This window comes from Amphiura filiformis, chromosome 1 (assembly GCF_039555335.1).
Source record: "Amphiura filiformis chromosome 1, Afil_fr2py, whole genome shotgun sequence".
Taxonomy (NCBI): Eukaryota; Metazoa; Echinodermata; class Ophiuroidea; order Amphilepidida; family Amphiuridae; genus Amphiura; species Amphiura filiformis.
Genome location: NC_092628.1, coordinates 57,718,079 through 57,736,838, shown reverse-complemented (window position 1 = coordinate 57,736,838; position 18,760 = coordinate 57,718,079). Strand labels below are relative to the sequence as shown.

Sequence of the window (18,760 nt, the reverse complement as noted above, 5' to 3'; positions counted from 1 at the left end):
CACATATGAAGAATGTCTTTCTGATATCAAATAATTTTCATTTTATGATATTCACGATATAATACAAATTTTATGACAAATTATTAAAATTTGATATTTTTCACATAACAGTCCTCGAATTTAATTTGATAAATCTAATGAAATATTTTAAAGTGTATGTAGCTGGGAGGAAAAGTCGACGGTCAATTGAAAACTTTGACCTTTCATATTGAAGATATGGATTTTTTCCCGAAACGACCTAATTTTTTCTGGTGTTTGGGGAAAAAAAATCGTATCTTCAATGCGAAAGGTCAAAATTTTCAATTGATCGTCAGCTTTTCATCCCACCTACATACACTTTAAGTATAAATCATCAGATGTATATAGTTTACTTCGAGTACTGTTAAATATCAAAAATATCAATTTTTAATCATTTGCCATCTACCCCATCCCTTAATTGAATTTATGTGTGATAATACCTATCTTCTTTTGTGAAGAACATACATCATTTGTGGAGTAAAAGCAAATCAAACACATGTATGCGGTAATATTCTTGCACATTATGTCCTATCATATCTTATTTTATATCATATATAAAAAAACTCAAAATTTTCAGCATCTATTGTCCTCTCTTTTATATCATATTAAAATGATTCAAAATTTTCAGCATCTATTGTCTTTTGATATACTGCCCCCCTTTCTATAAATGTTATCACACTTTTTGACCCCTCCACCAGTAAAACTAGTTTTGTTTATAAGATATCATCAAATTTGTGGTCCATTCTATAATTCCATCAGGTCTAAATGTAGTTGATCAATAAGGCAAAAAAAAAAGATTGTTTGCCTGTCCTCCAGCGACCGACCGTAATTTACCACCCGAGTTTAAAAATAAAAAAGTTTTTAAAAACTTTTACCGACCGACAGACCCATGTTTGTGACTGTGTGAGTTTTGTTTTTTTTAGCACTACTTTTCAACAAAACTACAATGATAACAAACTCAAAAATTAAATAAGATGAAGAAATTAATAAAATAGAAATAGTTTTCACCAATAGTTGAAAATATTGCAAAAAATCGCTAAGATCGATGATAGAGATGGTCATGGGGTAGGAACTTGGGAATGCAATCGAAAAAAAAAAGAAAAAAAAACGCTTCCATACGACCGACCCAAAAAGTTGTGGAGGACAAGCAAACAATCATTTTTTTTTGGCCTAAGCTCAATCCTTTCAGCTAAATAAAGAATGAGACACTCCCTATCAGTGGCTTCTGTTTAATTTTCCAGTTCTTTTCTGTCAAAAGTAAAACAAGTTATTCCTCCTTGTCCCCTGATGTCACTGAACGGTTTCCACTGATCCACATCTACATCCGTGATCTGATCTGAACTGATGGAGATACCAGTGTTATAGCTGAATCCGTTGATGCTAACAAACACTTCATCAGCGATCCTGAAGGCACCGACCATGTTCTCTGGGATGTGTTCTTGGTTGATGCTCTCTCCCACCTTCACTGAGACAGCATCTGTTGCTGCATCGTTAGATAGGGGATGGACTTCTATTGCATCTACTACTGGCTTGTGTTTGGGAGTACAATACCAAGGCCTTGGTGTATCAGATTGAACTTTAGCATATGAAACTCTATAGCATAAGTCTTTATGTACAAATAGATGAGGGGGATTGATAGGTCGCCGATCTATTATGTTTACTTCCTGGTTTACTTCACGCACTTCGCTATGTACTCTCTGCCAGTATTTTGAGTTTGGATGATACACCTGCAAGACATACTTTACTTGTGGCTGTGATGTGGTGGGATTATCAGCTGCCGGGGTAATCCCATGGACAATGATCTTCCCTTTGAATGCTACAGCTGATATGCTGCGACATCTTTCAGGAAGTCGTGGTAACATTTCCCATTCCTTTGTACTAAGATTAAACCTCTCCACATCACTGATTTCAATCCCAGATTCATTACATCCAGCAATTGCATAGATATAACCATCTAAATACACCATTGGGAAACTATTCCTTGCAACATTCATAGCTGGTAGCTGGCTCCATTGGTTCTCCACGGCATGATACCTGTAGAAATGCTTTTGACACACTGGTACAAACCTGTAGTTGGCTTCTTCTTCATACTCATCGTCCCAGTCGGAATCAGAATCATGGAACAACTCATCCGTGTCCAGCTCTTGGTGCTGGTCTAAACCACCTGCTGCATACAGTCTTCCATTGACAACTATTAAAGATTGGTAAGATGCAGAATGAGGCAAGGGACTTAACCTTTTCAGAGATTTCCAACATTGTTGCGTGGTTTGGTAGTACTGGAATTTACAAGATGAGACTGTGATGCCAAATGCGTTGCCAATGTATGTAGATATAGGAGCCTGAAATGATAAACATAGTAGTATGATAACACTGAACATGTATGTAAAACAAGCAGACACCAGAGGAGCAAACAGTTCATTAGCCAATTTGACCAAAACAATGTAGGGCCTTGGTGGGCTCCCAAGGAATGTAAGTATGATCTGAATATTTGTATTATTTCACTGTTGCTATGAAGTCCCTTTGGAAATGAGGTAGTAACCTTTAACAAAAACCTGGCCAAGTGAGATATGTAAACAAGACATTGACATGGGTAAACTGTCACCCAAATCCATGCCACAGTCACAATTTCAAAGTTAGTAGAATGTTCAAACTTTGTGCCAAAATCTGTTTAATATCACTTGAATATTTTGATATCAGCACATATTTAAGCATTTTTGCGCTTTGTCCTCTCACTCCATTATTGATTAAGGGGAAGTACATAGTGACTATAACATCGCTGGAGCGACAAAATCTTGTATCTCAATTTTTGATAAAAATGAGATTTTTTACTGATTTTGTAGCTATATGTATATATAGCAATGTCAATCTGCAAAAATACACCCAGTCATTTACAAAATTGTACTGATAAAACCTTGTATATTATATGGTGTTATGAGGTTTTATCAGTACATGTACAAAATTTCGGCCAATAGCATAATGAATGTTATTATAAGTGTGGTGCAAAAACCTTGCATCTCAAAAAAATCAAAACCATGTAACTCGCATCTTTTTTTTGCATTCAGTTATTTCCGTCATTACTGTTGCAAATTGCATATAAACACTGTTTCTTGACATAAGAAGGCAGTAATTAATGCTACAGTTACCCCATTACAAGATAACCATGTTTTTTCTCTCCTGAACATTTTACTTTTTATAGATATATGGTTTTGTCACCTCAGCCATGATAACTTACTGTAATGGTGCTTCTGGTTGCAAATAACTGTGGTGACTTGAGTGACAACGTGGTGACAGACTGACTTGATGTACGTAGTTGCAGTACTTCATCAACTAGAGCTTTGCACTCTGGCTTTTCCAGTATGTCCTTAGTAACCAACTCAGTCAGATGTTCTGGTGTTACAAGACCAAGTCGAACCTTTGACAAGAGGCTGTGTGCATGTGTATGTCTGGTCTCCCAGTCCTGCTTCAACCAGTTGATGACTAACTCCAACACCTAATATTGAAAAAAAAAATTGCTGAAAATGTATTATACGTATGTAAATTTGTTTGGTGTATATTACCTTGAAGTAGCCCAGCATTACGTGATTCTAGCATCCTCTTTTTATGGTAGTTCAAAAGATGTCTACAAAAAATTTAATTTCCAAAATTTAAGTTGATTCAGACATTGGATTTGTGAGTTACAGGCCACCATGTTACAGACAGACAATAAAAAATTGATGATGTTTTTTGTCAAATGACCAAATCTACAAGAAAGTTTATGTGCAAAAACATTTTGTAGTCCTGGGTTTCTGATAGCATAAAAATCTTAACATATTTGGAATAAGTGGGGGATGGGGGATGAGGCTTTGGATCATGATGTGCCCATTTTACCAACAGAAATGCAATGGGTATGACTTTGTAGCACTCTTGCAAAAAAACCTCTGCATGAATCAATTACTTTCACTGATTTGCTGCTGTATTGATCACCTTTTATTCATACAGCTGATGATTCATGGATCCTGCTCAACAATAATGTCAGTTTTTTTAAAAATAATTTGAATGGCATGAGCACTTGACCAGCCTTAAATTAACTCAAGGTACAAACCAAAAGTTTGATACCATCCTATAAATGAATCTGCTCCCTAAAATAAGTGGGAAAGTGAAAAAAATCATGTTTTACTGATATTTTAACTTTGTTTTTACAAAACGTCTTGGCCCCTTCCCCTAATGCTTATAGAAAGTCATCAAACTTTTGGGTTGTTTTAAACTCAGCATTTTCATATTTTCAAACAATATTCTTTACCTGCTTCTCCCCACTTGCAGTAGCTAGTTCTTCTCGGCACAGAAAGCTCTCCAAAATGACACACTAGCATTCTGTAGAAACACCTCTGATCTTTTCAACTGCTGCACATTATCTTCCATGAATTTCACTGCCGCTGTTGCCAACTCTTCCAAGTGATCATGATTCTTTGCTAGCAGGTATATCCTAAAGGCATCACCGGCTGGAATCTGATTGTTTTTACATTTCGCTTTCAAACACCCTTCTATAAAAGTTGCACACGTTTTGTAGACATGTGTAAACTGCATATAGCATGCCATATCAAGCACATCAAAAGCCGTTCTGGGTGACATCTTCAGTACCCCAGTGTAAGCATAGTGAATCAACACTTTGAAAATACCAGGATTGCCTTCAATATTGATTTCTTTCTCAGTACTTTCTTTGAACCCTGATGTAAACATGGCCTTGTAGTAACTGCTTGATGCGGCCAGGACAGCCTTGTGAGCATTGAAAGCTCTACCACCAACATTGATAATGATGTCGCACAATTGGTTTTCTTCTCTAAGATCATTTAAAGCTTGTGACAGCTGGCCCGGGTACGAGTGGTTCATTGCTTCATTGTCATGGCCTTGCATCTTCGAGCCAAGAGTAAACACATTTTTAGCTGATTTACGAAACATGGTGTGCTCAAGTATAACTGTAAAAGTAAAACACATTTAAAGTCATAAATGAAAGATATCAGACCAAATAAAAGAAATGCATCAAACTTGTACCGGTAACTTTAAAGGAATGTGACCCAATACATTTGGAACATGGAATTCTTTAAAACGTTCAAGCATTCATGCAAAAAGAACACAAAAATGTTACTATGCTACAATGTATGTACGATCAATTTGTAATGGTCTTAGGACCTAAATGCATGTTTGCAGTTTTGTAACTAACTGCATAATACAATGTGTTTACACTCTGACTTTAAAAAAATGGTACATGATCAGTAGAATATTGGAAATTGTTTGCGATGTGCAGATTGTGCACTTTTATGAGGCATGCCTATTTGGTACTGATAAACTATGGTACTGGTAGGTGGTAGCCCTTTGGAGACTACAATTTATCAAATACCGTACATGAACATGTATGAAGTTTTAAGATTTTTCAACAAAAGAGACTTTTCTGGAGTGAAATTTGGTGTAGAAAGTAGAACTTAATCTGTTATTTAAAAAAAGCAATGTATACTGATACTCATTTTTATGACATTGTCCTCATTTTGATTAGGATGAAATAAGACTATGCCAAACAGACAATGAAAATAACTCACAAGAAATAGGCATATCTTTGATATTTTCATGGGCTTGAGCCTTTAACTCTAAATGGAATCAACTAGTACTAGTTAGTAAAATTTACGTTTCAAAACAATATTTGAAATATAAAATTTGTGTGTGTGACAACACATCTTTTTTTTCACAACCTCAGTAGACAAGAGGTCTGATTTTACACAGTGAAGAATTTGGCTCAGAAGCAAATGTTTCTGAACCCTCATCAGCCTCCCAAAGTTCACCAATTCAATGTTGCACATATATGCTTACTTACTGTCTTTTATCATATTGCGCACAAAAAGCTTGGTCAACTCGCCTAGAAAGGTCAACTTTGGCGAAAATTAATCTCTATATATTTCCTATCCTGTGTTGGACATCCTTAAAGGTCGCTCCAAATATCTGGAAAACACATTAAGTTGGGAGCTGTGTAAAGTTTGGATGGTATAGAGGTGAACATTGTCTTGATTATATTTTAAGCCTATGGTACTTTAATTGGGTTGCCCTTGTAAGTTTGCCTGGTCAACTGGATGGGTCTTTAAGAGATTACACAGTACATGTACATGTAGCTAACAGATGCAGACATAGATCCAAGGTCCACATCGTGAGCGTTGAATTATTTTATTCTGCAGTTTGGCTGGTTACTGGGGCTGGTTCCCACAACATGAGTCACACATGTGACACGGCTATAAAAAAATTGACCGGAAATCTCAGGATCATTAAAACGCCCACAGATTTCAAAATACGAAAAACAATCAGCTTAAAATCATGGCATGCCTACATTGCTTATTATAGAGGGCCTCTTTCAACTCAAAAGTTGCGACCAAAGTAAATGGCTTAACTGTATACTCCCCATGAGAAATGCAAAAATTTGAAACTGGACTCCCGAAACTTGATTGAAGGCAAAAAAAGTGACCATACAGAAGTTATCATGCAGTGATGGATCCCTGCGGTGAAAATTTATGCATTACCCTGTACTTGCTTTTTTGTACAGCAAGTCATAATGATGGCCACGCAGAAAAATGCAGAATTTGAAGAGACATAATTGCCCATGGTTCAAGACCCCTTATTTTAAAAAAAATAATCACCTTTTAAAGCAAAATAATTTTCATGTGAAATAAATGTACATCTTTGATAAAATTTTATGATCATCACTACTGTACCCGGTACTCATTCAATATTGCAATTCAATATTCAAATGTCACTAATATTTAACCGTGAATCTAATATTTAACCGTGAATATAACCCCGCCACCTATGCAAGTGATTTGGTCATGGTGATTGGACAGATCAGTCACACAGATACAAAAAATAAATGAACAGTGGTCACAAATACACATTTTGAGCCATATGTCTGATGTGGTGAACTAAATGTAGTATGTACTACCTACATTGTACCACTACTATACTAGAACTTTCTTGAATGAACACAGCATTTAACAACCATGCATTTTTGGGTTGTTTTTTTTGTTTCTTTACAGGGATGTTTTGGGGATACGAGCCCCAGGGTAAAAGTGTGGAAGAAGGGGCAGCAAAAAATAAAGAAAAAAGGAAAAAGGGAGTAAAAATTATGATTGCTAGATTCAAATTTTTTTAACTATATATATATAGGCCTACATCTACATACCGGTAGGCCTATACTTCTACTTCTTTACTCTTCAAAGCCTGTTTAGCAACTAGATTTTTAGCTTTAAGGTTGCTAGCGCTTATAATCCCTTTTTTCCCCTTCTTTTTGCTCTTCACTTTTTCAAACCATCAAAAAAAAAATTGGGTCAACCTATTCGGGCTGTTGATGTTCATTGTTCAAGGGGCGACAAAATTTACCTTTTCTGCAGCCCCCGGGTAGGAGCAGTCACGGTACGCCGCTGACAGCTGTACATGATTCGACCGCGATCATAATGCGCATACCATAATTAAAAAACTAACCAATCACGATCATGAGTGCATCAACTGTGTGCCGTTGATCTGGCATTAGTCGCATGCATTATGAATATTTTTAAATGATGGTTGGATTCACTTCCGCGTTATACACACACAGTCATACGTGCTGGCGTACATAACGCAGTGTACGTAAAAAATCGTCGTCATGCTATGTTAGGCTGTGTTCAATTCATTCAAGTGAAATTTCTTATACAGTAGTACGCTAGTGCAAAATTCGTCACCATTGTCACCTCTTCGAGATTGTGCACAATATAATTCAATGACTTTTAGCTCATATTTGCTAATTTAATGATAAAATTTGATTACTACGTATTCCACGACATGTTTTACAAGCTATAGCAGAAAATAAAATAAAAACATCCTTCTTTTCTTGTCTTACCAAGGTCGAAAACTCCGGGCGAAAATACTACTCGTGTGAAGTAAGCCCAGCCCAGTGATCACTTGCGATAATCAATTTATAGGAAAACTATTGGGTGCACTTATTCCATTCGAACAATGCCACATTTGATTCTGATCGGCAAGCTCCGGCACAAACTTCCACACAACGCGTACGCGATGGGAGTTCGAGGGGAGTTCATAACACATATTATTTCCAGGTTCAATAGGCTAAACACTAAAACAGTTTTGGAGTTGATGTACACGTTTGTGGAAGTGCTACAAATATTTGAAGATCTTTGTTGAGAATTATGAACAAATTGAGAGATAATATAAAGTATATTTAAATTATTTATTGTTATTTAAAAAAGAATGCTTTTTACAAGCCTGATAGCAGAAAACCATGATGAAAATAGGCTTATGCAAATTAATGTAATCTCACTTACCCCAAACAAATCCACTTGGGTTAAGTGGGACGGTGGTTCTTTAAATGTGTTGTTGATAGAAACAAAAACAAAACAAACTAAAACAAAATTAAATTAATACGTTAAATTGCATAATAATAGCCCTATAGGATCTAATGTTGCGCCAACAAGCTCAAAAATTAATACTGAACATGCCTATTGAATGACTTGATTGTTGATTTTGAGGCTAAAAATCGAAAATCATTGGTTTTGTTTAGTTACCAACAACCAACAAAATAGGAAAAAAAAATCATGAAAAAAATAAACATAAACATAATAATAATATGATTATATTTTAATATTATAATTTTCGGATTTATAATTTTAGGATTTTCACTATATTTTCGCACACGAATTTCGCAACCCCCCCCATCAAAGAGAAAATGTCATGCCCCACCTTGAATTTACCATTCCTATAATTTTATGTCCCCCTATTAAGGGCAATAATTCATGTCCCTCCCCTCAAGTCAATCAAAAATGTCGCATCTCCCTAAAATGCTCCATACCCCTGACGTATTGTGATTATTCCCTAAATTTCAAATATTTTTGTGAAAAGAATAAGATTAAAAAGATGGGGTGGGGGGGGGGGAGTCCCGCAAATAACTGAAGATGATCTTCATGGTCTAAATCAAGGATAATCAAAATTCAAAAAAACCCTTTATCAAATTGTGTAGGCCTATACTCATAGCACGTAAACCTATATGGGGTAGGGGTCTTTAAAAGCCATTTCCCCATTATTATATAGCCCAATGAGCTGAAATTCAAATATTGTGATCAGAATAAGATTTAAAAAAAATTGGGGGGTCCCCCAATAACTGGAGTTAATCTTCATAGACTAAATCAAGGGATTGTCTTCAATAAAAAAACCGAATATATAATGTTGTACGGTGTTACGAGTCGTACTTGACTCAAGGCCAAAATCACCTTTTACCCGAACTCACACGAATGCACAACACAAATACACTGGTTGGTTAAGCCAACAAAATCTAAGTCTTTAATTGAAAGCACGTTATGATTGGTACAATATATGACAACAAATGTACATACACAATAATCAAATATAATCACTCTTTAACTATTTAGTACTTAGCCAGCATTCTTCTTCCTGGTGATCATAAAGTTCTTGCAATGTTCTGGACGATGATGTAATATATCCTTGTTCACTTGTCCTGCGAAAATCAGCGAAGTCCAGTGTACACTTGAGTTTATAAATATCCTTGTGTATGAAATCCTCACACAAAAATGGTGTTGCTTTCTCCTTGCCGTTATCTCCTTGCGATGCAGTTGTCCCCACTTATTTTGACAGTTGTGTTGAATCAAAACACCAGACTTCAGCAAGTCGACAGAAGAATATATATTCCTTTCTTGGAAGAAGGACGTTCTTTGACGTATTCTAGATCTTCTCCGACAACACTGGCAAATAGTAGTACTTTCACTACATAAAATATTTCTGGTTTGCAATTTCCTTTCTTTGAAGGAATTGGACTGTAAGCATATTAGCTAGCTAGCTCAGATCAACACTATCAACTGTGACAATAATTGTGTTTACATTTTCTTATAATTATATCAAGCAATGGGAAAAACCCCATTCTATCAATAGGCTATTACTACCTTCACACTATCCTGCAGTCTGGGAAATTCCCAAGTCTTAATTATAACATTAACCTTTCACATGACATCATTTCCTGAGGGGAATCCCGTGACATCATCTTCAATTTACAATCTCTAGGGGTATTACCATATGATCCAAAATTAGAAATGATTCAATTTGTTTTTGATCAAGTTGATGCAAGAAAGGGGAATCCCTAAAATACACAGAGATAAATCATCAAATTAAATTACTCAGGGCACATCACAACGGCTCATAGCATGTAAACCTATATAGGGTAGGGGCCTTTAAAAGCCCTTTCCCCCGCTATTATACGGCCCGATGTGTTGTTATATGTCAGTATGTTCATAGCACATAAACTTAGGGGGGGGGGGCTCTTTTTAAAAGCCCTTTCCTCGCTATTAGATAGCACAATGAGCTCAAATTCAATTATTGTGAACAGAATATTGTAAAGAAAAAAATGGGGGGGATAACTGAAGATGATGATGGTCTAAATCAAGGGATCATCTGCAATAAAAGCCCTTATATAAACCTAGGGGGGGGGGTTAAAAGCCCTTTTCCCCCACTATTAGATAGCCCAATGAGCTAAAATTCAAATATTGTGAACAGAATAAGATAAAGGAAAATATTGGGGGGGGGGGGGGTCACCCAATAACTGAAGACGATCTTCGTGGTTAAATAAAAGGATCATCTTCAATAAAAGCCGAATATATCGAATGTTGTACGGCTCATATCACGTAAAGCTATATGGGTAGGGGGTCTTTAAAAGCCTTTTCCCCCGCTATTATATAGTCCAATGAGCTGAAATTCAAATTTTGTGATCAGAATATTCAATAAGATAAAAAAAAAATTGGGGTCCACCCAATAACTGGAGATGATCTTAATGGTCTAAATCAAGGGACCATCTTCAATATAAAAGCCGACTATATCGAATGTTGTATGGCTCATAGCACGTAAACCTATATGGGGTAGGTAAAGCCATGATTTCTTCGTGATACGGAAAAATTGACGGAAAAAATCACGGAATTCGGGGTTTGCTCACGGAAATTTGAAAATGCCACAAAGTAGTGAAAATCTGTGTAAACTGTCTAACTTTTGTGTTGATTTGCAAAAAAAACAAAGAAAAGTGATAATTTAGCAGTAATCAACCATTAAACAATCCATTCTAGCATTTATTCTAGGCCTACGATGCAAGATTCTGTCCGATACAGCTATCGGAAGTACACACAAGACAATTGATGATGCTTAATTTTAATGGGGATGTTGAGGGAGACTACAAACATGCTTGTATGGGAATGTATGCACTTTTCAGTGCTTTATAATGTAAAACGGAAAATCACGGAATCGTCCAATTTGTAACACGGAATTTAAATTTTGTAACACGGAAAAATCATGGCTTTAGGGTAGGGATCTTTAAAAGCCCTTTCCCCGCTATTAGATAGCACAATGAGCTGAAATTCAAATATTGTGATCAGAATAAGATAAAAAAAAAAAAATTGAGTGGGTCCACCCAATAACTGCAGATGATCTTCATTGTCTAAATCAAGGGCTCATCTGCAAAAAAAACCCCATATATCAGTATGTTCATAGCACATAAACTTAGAAGCCCCTTCCTCGCCCAATGAGCTCAAATTCAATTATTGTGGAGAGAATAAGATACAGAAAAAATTGGGGGGGTCCCCTATAACTGAAGATGATCTTCATGGTCTAAATCAACTTCATCTGCATGCCCTTAGGCCCGCTATATAAACCTATGGTGGGGGATTAAAAGCCCTTTTCCCACTATTAGATATAGCCCAATGAATTAACTGAAATTCAAATATTGTGAACAGAATAAAATAAAGGCCAAAATATTGGGGGGTCCCTAATAACTGAAGACGATCTTTGTGGTTAAATAAAAGGATCATCTTCAACATGTTCAATAAAAGCCGAATATATCGAATGTTGTACGGCTCATAGCACGTAAACCTATTATGGGGTAGGTGGTCTTTAAAAGCCCTTCCTCCGCTATTATATAGCCCAATGAGCTGAAATTCAAATATTTTGATCAGAATAAGATAACGAAAAAATTGCCCCCCAATACCTGGAGATGATCTTCATGGTCTAAATCAAGGACCATCTTCAATATAAAAGCCGAATATATAGAATGTTGTATGGCTCATACATAGTGTATCAAAATGATTGGTACCGGGATATGTGACATTTTAAAACAATATATCAAAACTATAAAATGGCTAATTAATATATTTTTGTACTATAAATAGAAAGGGGCATATGTTAACTTACTGATAATGAAGATAATACTAGGTTGATGCATCTGGGAGATATTGTCATTTAAACGAAGATCGACGTAATCATGGTTTTACTTACACACCTTAAGCATGTTAAGATGAATAGGTTCACTGCTTGAACTATTTATTGCATACATGCTCTTAATCAATATCTCACTTCGTCCACATAACATAAAATTGCTTTACACATACTTTTAAAAAGATGTCATGCCCCCCACCTTGAATTCACCATTCCTATAATTTTATGTCCCCCTTATCAAGGTCAATAATTCATGTCCCTCCCCTCAAGTCAATCAAAAAATGTCGCATCTCCCCTAAAATGCTCCGTACCCCTGACGTATTGTGATTATTCCCTAAATGCGAGGGCAATGAGCAGGAAATATTGCATATTTAAACGTGTTAATAGCGTTTTCTAAAACTTCATTGAATTCGGCGCGGTGTTGGTAAGGGATCTTTGAAAGCCCTTTCCCTCGATATTTTGATAGCCCCAAAATGACATGAAATTCAAATATTTTTGTGAAAAGAATAAGATTAAAAAGATGGGGGTGGGGGGGAGTCCTGCAAATAACTGAAGATGATCTTCATGGTCTAAATCAAGGATCATCAAAAAACCTTTATCAAATTGTGTAGGCCTATGCTCATAGCACGTAAACCTATATGGGGTAGGGGGTCTTTAAAAGCCATTTCCCCGCTATTATATAGCCCAATGCGCTGAAATTCAAATATTGTGATCAGAATAAGATAAAGAAAAAAAATTGGGGGTCCACCCAATAACTGGAGTTAATCTTCATAGACTAAATCAAGGGATTGTCTTCAATAAAAAAGCCGCATATATAATGTTGTACGGCTCATAGCATGTAAACCTATATAGGGTAGGGGGCCTTTAAAAGCCCTTTCCCCCGCTATAGTATTATACGGCCCGATGTGTTGTTATATGTCAGTATGTTCATAGCACATAAACTTAGGGGGGGGGGGCTCTTTTTAAAATCCCTTTCCTCGTTATTAGATAGCACAATGAGCTCAAATTCAATTATTGTGGAGAGAATAAGATAAAGAAAAAAATTAGGGGGGGGGGCTATAACTGAAGTTGATCTTCATGGTCAAAATCAAGAGATCATCTGCAATAAAAGCCCTTATATAAACCTAGGGGGGGGTTGAAAGCCCTTTTCCCCCACTATTAGATAGCCCAATGAGCTAAAATTCAAATATTGTGAACAGAATAAGAGAATGGAAAATATTGGGGGGTCACCCAATAACTGAAGACGATCTTCGTGGTTAAATAAAGGATCATCTTCAATAAAAGCCGAATATATCGAATGTTGTACGGCTCATATCACGTAAACCTATATAGGGTAGGGGCCTTTAAAAGCCCTTTCCCCGCTATTATACGGCCCGATGTGTTGTTATATGTCAGTATGTTCATAGCACATAAACTTAGGGGGGCTCTTTTAAAGCCCTTTCCTCGCTATTATATAGCACAATGAGCTCAAATTCAATTATTGTGAACAGAATAATGTAAAGAAAAAAAAATTGGGGGGCTATTAACTGAAGATGATCTTCATGGTCTAAATCAAGGGATCATCTGCAATAAAAGCCCTTATATATATAAACCTATGGGGGGGGGGGGGGTGAAAGCCCTTTTCCCCCACTATTAGATAGCCCAAAATGAGCTTAAATTCAAATATTGTGAACAGAATACGATAAAGGAAAATATTGGGGGGGGGGGGGGTCACCCAATAACTGAAGACGATCTTCGTGGTTAAATAAAAGGATCATCTTCAATAAGCGGGGGAAAGGGCTTTTTTAAGACCCCCTACCCCATATAGGTTTACGTGCTATGAGCCGTACAACATTCGATATATTCGGCTTTTATATTGAAGACGATCCCTTGATTTAGACTATGAAGATTATCTCCAGTTATTGGGGAGACCCCCCAAATTTTTTAAAAATCTTATTCTGGTCACAATATTTGAATTTCAACACATCGGGCCGTATAATAGCGGGGGAAAGAGATTTTAAAGGCCCCCTACCCTATATAGGTTTACATGCTATGAGCCGTACAACATTATATATTCGGTTTTTTTTTTTATTGAAGACAACCCCTTGATTTAGTCTATGAAGATTAACTCCAGTTATTGGGGCGACCCCCCCAATTTTTTTCATAATCTTATTCTGTCCACAATATTTCAATTTCAGCTCATTGGGCTATCTAATAGCGGGGAAAGGGCTTTTAAGACCCCCACCCCATATAGGTTTACGTGCTATGAGCCGTACAACATTCGATATATTCGGCTTTTATATTGAAGACGATCCCTTGATTTAGACTATGAAGATTATCTCCAGTTATTGGGGGGACCCCCAAATTTTTTCTTAATCTTATTCTGTCCACAATATTTGAATTTCAGCTCATTGGGCTATCTAATAGCGGGGAAAGGGCTTTTTAAGACCCCCTACCCCATATAGGTTGACATGCTATGAGCCGTACAACATTCGATATATTCGGCTTTTATATTGAAGACGATCCCTTGATTTAGACTATGAAGATTATCTCCAGTTATTGGGGGACCCCCCCCCCCCAATTTTTAAAAAATCTTATTCTGTCCACAATATTTGAATTTCAGCTCATTGGGCTATCTAATAGCGGGGGAAAGGGCTTTTTAAGACCCCCTACCTCCATATAGGTTTACATGCTATGAGCCGTACAACATTATATATTCGGCTTTTTTATTGAAGACGATCCCTTGATTTAGTCTATGAAGATTAACTCCAGTTATTGGGGAGACCCCCCAAATTTTTTTTAAATCTTATTCTGGTCACAATATTTGAATTTCAACACATCGGGCCGTATAATAGCGGGGAAAGAGATTTTAAAGTCCCCTACCCTATATAGGTTTACATGCTATGAGCCGTACAACATTATATATTCGGGTTGTTTTTTATTGAAGACAATCCCTTGATTTAGTCTATGAAGATTAACTCCAGTTATTGGGGCGACCCCCAATTTTTTCATAATCTTATTCTGTCCACAATATTTCAATTTCAGCTCATTGGGCTATCTAATAGCGGGGAAAGGGCTTTTAAGACCCCCTACCCCATATAGGTTTACGTGCTATGAGCCGTACAACATTCGATATATTCGGCTTTTATATTGAAGACGATCCCTTGATTTAGACTATGAAGATTATCTCCAGTTATTGGGGGACCCACCAAATTTTTCTTAATCTTATTCTGTCCACAATATTTGAATTTCAGCTCATTGGGCTATCTAATAGCGGGGAAAGGGCTTTTAAGACCCCCTACCCCATATAGGTTGACATGCTATGAGCCGTACAACATTCGATATATTCGGCTTTTATATTGAAGACAATCCCTTGATTTAGACTATGAAGATTATCTCCAGTTATTGGGGACCCCCCCAATTTTAAAAAAATCTTATTCTGTCCACAATATTTGAATTTCAGCTCATTGGGCTATCTAATAGCAGGGGAAAGGGCTTTTTAAGACCCCCTACCTCATATAGGTTTACATGCTATGAGCCGCACAACATTATATATTCGGCTTTTTTTATTGAAGACGATCCCTTGATTTAGTCTATGAAAATTAACTCCAGTTATTGGGGGGACCCCCCAAATTTTTTCTTAATCTTATTCTGGTCACAATATTTGAATTTCAACACATCGGGCCGTATAATAGCGGGGGAAAGGGATTTTAAAGGCCCCCTACCCTATATAGGTTTACATGCTATGAGCCGTACGGTACAACATTATATATTCGGCTTTTTTTTTTATTGAAGACAATCCCTTGATTTAGTCTATGAAGATTAACTCCAGTTATTGGGGGACCCCAAAAATTTTTTCTTAATCTTATTCTGGTCAATAGCAATCCTACCCCATATAGGTTTACGTGCTATAGCCGTACAACATTCGATATATTCGGCTTTTATATTGAAGACGATCCCTTGATTTAGACTATGAAGATTATCTCCAGTTATTGGCGCCCGGGACCCCCCAAATTCTTTCTTAATCTTATTCTGTCCACAATATTTGAATTTCAGCTCATTGGGCTATAGCGGGGAAAGGGCTTTTTAGACCCCCTACCCCATATAGGTTTACGTGCTATGAGCCGTACAACATTCGATATATTCGGCTTTTATATTGAAGACGATCCCTTGATTTAGACTATGAAGATTATCTCCAGTTATTGGGGGGACCACCCAAATTTTTCTTAATCTTATTCTGATCACAATATTTGAATTTCAACACATCGGGCCGTATAATAGCGGGGGAAAGGGATTTTAAAGGCCCCCTACGTACCCTATATAGGTTTACATGCTATGAGCCGTACTACATTATATATTCGGCTTTTTTATTGAAGACAATCCCTTGATTTAGTCTATGAAGATTAACTCCAGTTATTGGGGGGACCCCCCAAATTTTTTTTAAATCTTATTCTGTCCACAATATTTCAATTTCAGCTCATTGGGCTATCTAATAGCGGGGAAAGGGCTTTTAAGACCCCCTACCCCATATAGGTTTTACGTGCTATGAGCCGTACAACATTCGATATATTCGGCTTTTATATTGAAGACGATCCCTTGATTTAGACTATGAAGATTATTTTCAGTTATTGAGGGGACCCCCCAAATTTGTTCTTAATCTTATGCTGTCCACAATATTTGAATTTCAGCTCATTGGGCTATCTAATAGCGGGGAAAGGGCTTTTAAGACCCCCACCCCATAGTTTACGTGCTATGAGCCGTACAACATTCGATATATTCGGCTTTTATATTGAAGACGATCCCTTGATTTAGACTATGAAGATTATCTCCAGTTATTGGGGGGACCCCCCAAATTTTTCTTAATCTTATTCTGTCCACAATATTTGAATTTCAGCTCATTGGGCTATCTAATAGCGGGGGAAAGGGCTTTTTAAGACCCCCTACCCCATATAGGTTTACGTGCTATGAGCCGTACAACATTCGATATATTCGGCTTTTATATTGAAGACGATCCTTGATTTAGACTATGAAGATTATCTCCAGTTATTCTTTTTTTAAATCTTATTCTGGTCACAATATTTGAATTTCAACACATCGGGCCGTATAATAGCGGGGGAAAGGGATTTTAAAGGCCCCCTACGTACCCTATATAGGTTTACATGCTATGAGCTGTTCAACATTATATATTCGGCTTTTTTTATTGAAGACAATCCCTTGATTTAGTCTATGAAGATTAACTCCAGTTATTGGGGGGACCCCCCCCCCCAAATTTTTTCTTAATCTTATTCTGGTCACAATATTTGACTTTCAACACATCGGGCCGTATAATAGCGGGGGAAAGGGATTTTAAAGGCCCCCTACCCTATATAGGTTTACATGCTATGAGCCGTACAACATTATATATTCGGCTTTTTTTATTGAAGACAATCCCTTGATTTAGTCTATGAAGATTAACTCCAGTTATTGGGGGGCCCCCCCAATTTTTTTCTTAATCTTATTCTGGCCACAATATTTCAATTTCAGCTCATTGGGCTATCTAATAGCGGGGGAAAGGGCTTTTTACGACCCCCTACCCCATATAGGTTTACGTGCTATAGCCGTACAACATTCGATATATTCGGCTTTTATATTGAGACGATCCCTTGATTTAGACTATGAAGATTATCTCCAGTTATTGGGGGACCCCCAAATTTTTTCTTAATCTTATTCTGGTCACATTATTTCAATTTCAGCTCATTGGGCTATCTAATAGCGGGGGAAAGGGCTTTTTAAGACCCCCTACCACATATAGGTTTACGTGCTATGAGCCGTACAACATTCGATATATTCGGCTTTTATATTGAAGACGATCCCTTGATTTAGACTATGAAGATTATCTCCAGTTATTGGGGGGACCCCCAAATTTTTTCTTCATCTTATTCTGTCCACAATATTTGAATTTCAGCTCATTGGGCTATCTAATAGCGGGGAAAGAGCTTTTTAAGACCCCCTACCCCATATAGGTTTACGTGGTATAGCCGTACAACATTCGATATATTCGGCTTTTATATTGAAGACGATCCTTTGATTTAGACTATGAAGATTATCTCCAGTTATTGTTGGAACCCCAAAATTTTTTTTAAATCTTATTTTGTCCACAATATTTGAATTTCAGCTCATTGGGCTATCTAATAGCGGGTGAAAGGGCTTTTTAAGACCCCCTACCCCATATAGGTTTACCTGCTCTGAGCCGTACAACATTCGATATATTCGGCTTTTATATTGAAGACGATCCCTTGATTTAGACTATGAAGATTTTCTCCAGTTATTGGGGGGACCCCCTACATTTTTTCTTAATCTTATTCTGGTCCCAATATTTGAATTTCAACACATCGGGCCGTATAATAGCGGGGGAAAGGGATTTTAAAGGCCCCCTACGTACCCTATATAGGTTTACATGCTATGAGCTGTTCAACATTATATATTCGGCTTTTTTATTGAAGACAATCCCTTGATTTAG

The 18,760-nt window shown here is 36.9% G+C and overlaps 1 protein-coding gene across 1 annotated transcript; it reads right to left on the bottom strand.

Annotated features, from left to right (window-relative positions):
• Positions 1-1,161: 1,161 nt before the first annotated feature.
• LOC140161907 (kelch-like protein 28) lies at positions 1,162-5,873 on the bottom strand. Its single transcript, XM_072185205.1, has 4 exons — positions 5,861-5,873; positions 4,366-4,970; positions 3,251-3,508; positions 1,162-2,357 (listed from the first exon to the last, which is right to left on the bottom strand). Exons 1-4 carry the CDS (start codon positions 5,871-5,873, stop codon positions 1,248-1,250), a joined length of 1,986 nt encoding a protein of 661 aa, XP_072041306.1. The 3' UTR covers positions 1,162-1,247.
• Between the last annotated feature and the right edge of the window lie 12,887 nt (positions 5,874-18,760).